This window comes from Aptenodytes forsteri, unplaced genomic scaffold, assembly GCF_000699145.1.
Source record: "Aptenodytes forsteri isolate BGI_AS27 unplaced genomic scaffold, ASM69914v1 Scaffold245, whole genome shotgun sequence".
Classification (NCBI taxonomy): domain Eukaryota; kingdom Metazoa; phylum Chordata; class Aves; order Sphenisciformes; family Spheniscidae; genus Aptenodytes; species Aptenodytes forsteri.
In genome coordinates this window covers 1,071,427-1,072,134 of record NW_008795686.1, presented here as the reverse complement: position 1 = coordinate 1,072,134, position 708 = coordinate 1,071,427, and the positions used below count along the sequence as shown (strand labels likewise).

At 33.6% G+C, this 708-nt stretch overlaps 1 protein-coding gene across 1 annotated transcript in view; it reads right to left on the bottom strand.

The window, feature by feature from the left end:
• The window catches only part of ME1 (malic enzyme 1), a 157,591-nt gene extending 157,127 nt beyond the window's left edge, over positions 1–464 (bottom strand). Inside the window, exon 1 of the mRNA XM_009282708.1 lies at positions 334–464. Within this exon, the coding sequence (XP_009280983.1) occupies positions 334–464 (131 nt within the window). The remainder of the gene's footprint in view (positions 1–333) is intronic.
• Between the last annotated feature and the right edge of the window lie 244 nt (positions 465–708).

Here is a 708-nt window from a genome sequence, read left to right as displayed (position 1 = left end):
TTTTAATGCATATGTATCTATATGCATGTAAAGACATTACTGACTTTTAGCTTCACAGGAGTTCATTTGCTTCTGATGACCTTTGTATCATTTAGTTATTGAAATAGTAAGTTCAAGTGAACAGCACTGGAATATTACAATTTAAAATTAGGAGGATTATTTTCTGAGGAAGGCATTCTAGCAAAAGCATATATTTAGCTTAATTATTCCCAATCATCAACTATCACAGCTCAAAAAAAACCCACAAAATTTCATCTGTACTACCATAAAAAAAAGAAAAATAAGGGACTCATGGTTTGATAACCAGGATACAGTTTCATAGCCATACTTTACCTGTCTAGGTCAGATGTCAGCCTTTCAAAATTCTTAAGAATACTATAAACCTGGGCATCTTGACCAAGAAAGCAAGGTGGCAATAATCCATGAATATTCAACTGTTGCCTCTCTTCCAAGGTAAAAGCCATGCCCTGAAAAAAGAAAAGTAAAAAACATGTATACATATATATGAGAGAGATTCCTTTGAAGAAAATTCTGCAGCAAAATATAGCACAGGTAAAGTCAGCATCAGCAAAACTATCTAATATTACACAGAATTAACAATTATGCAATGATTCTGGAAAAAAATTTTTATTGAATCAGAAGAGAACAGGCCTGTACGGTACAATAACTCCATCCCAGCACAGAATGAGTTACGGTCTTCTGACACTG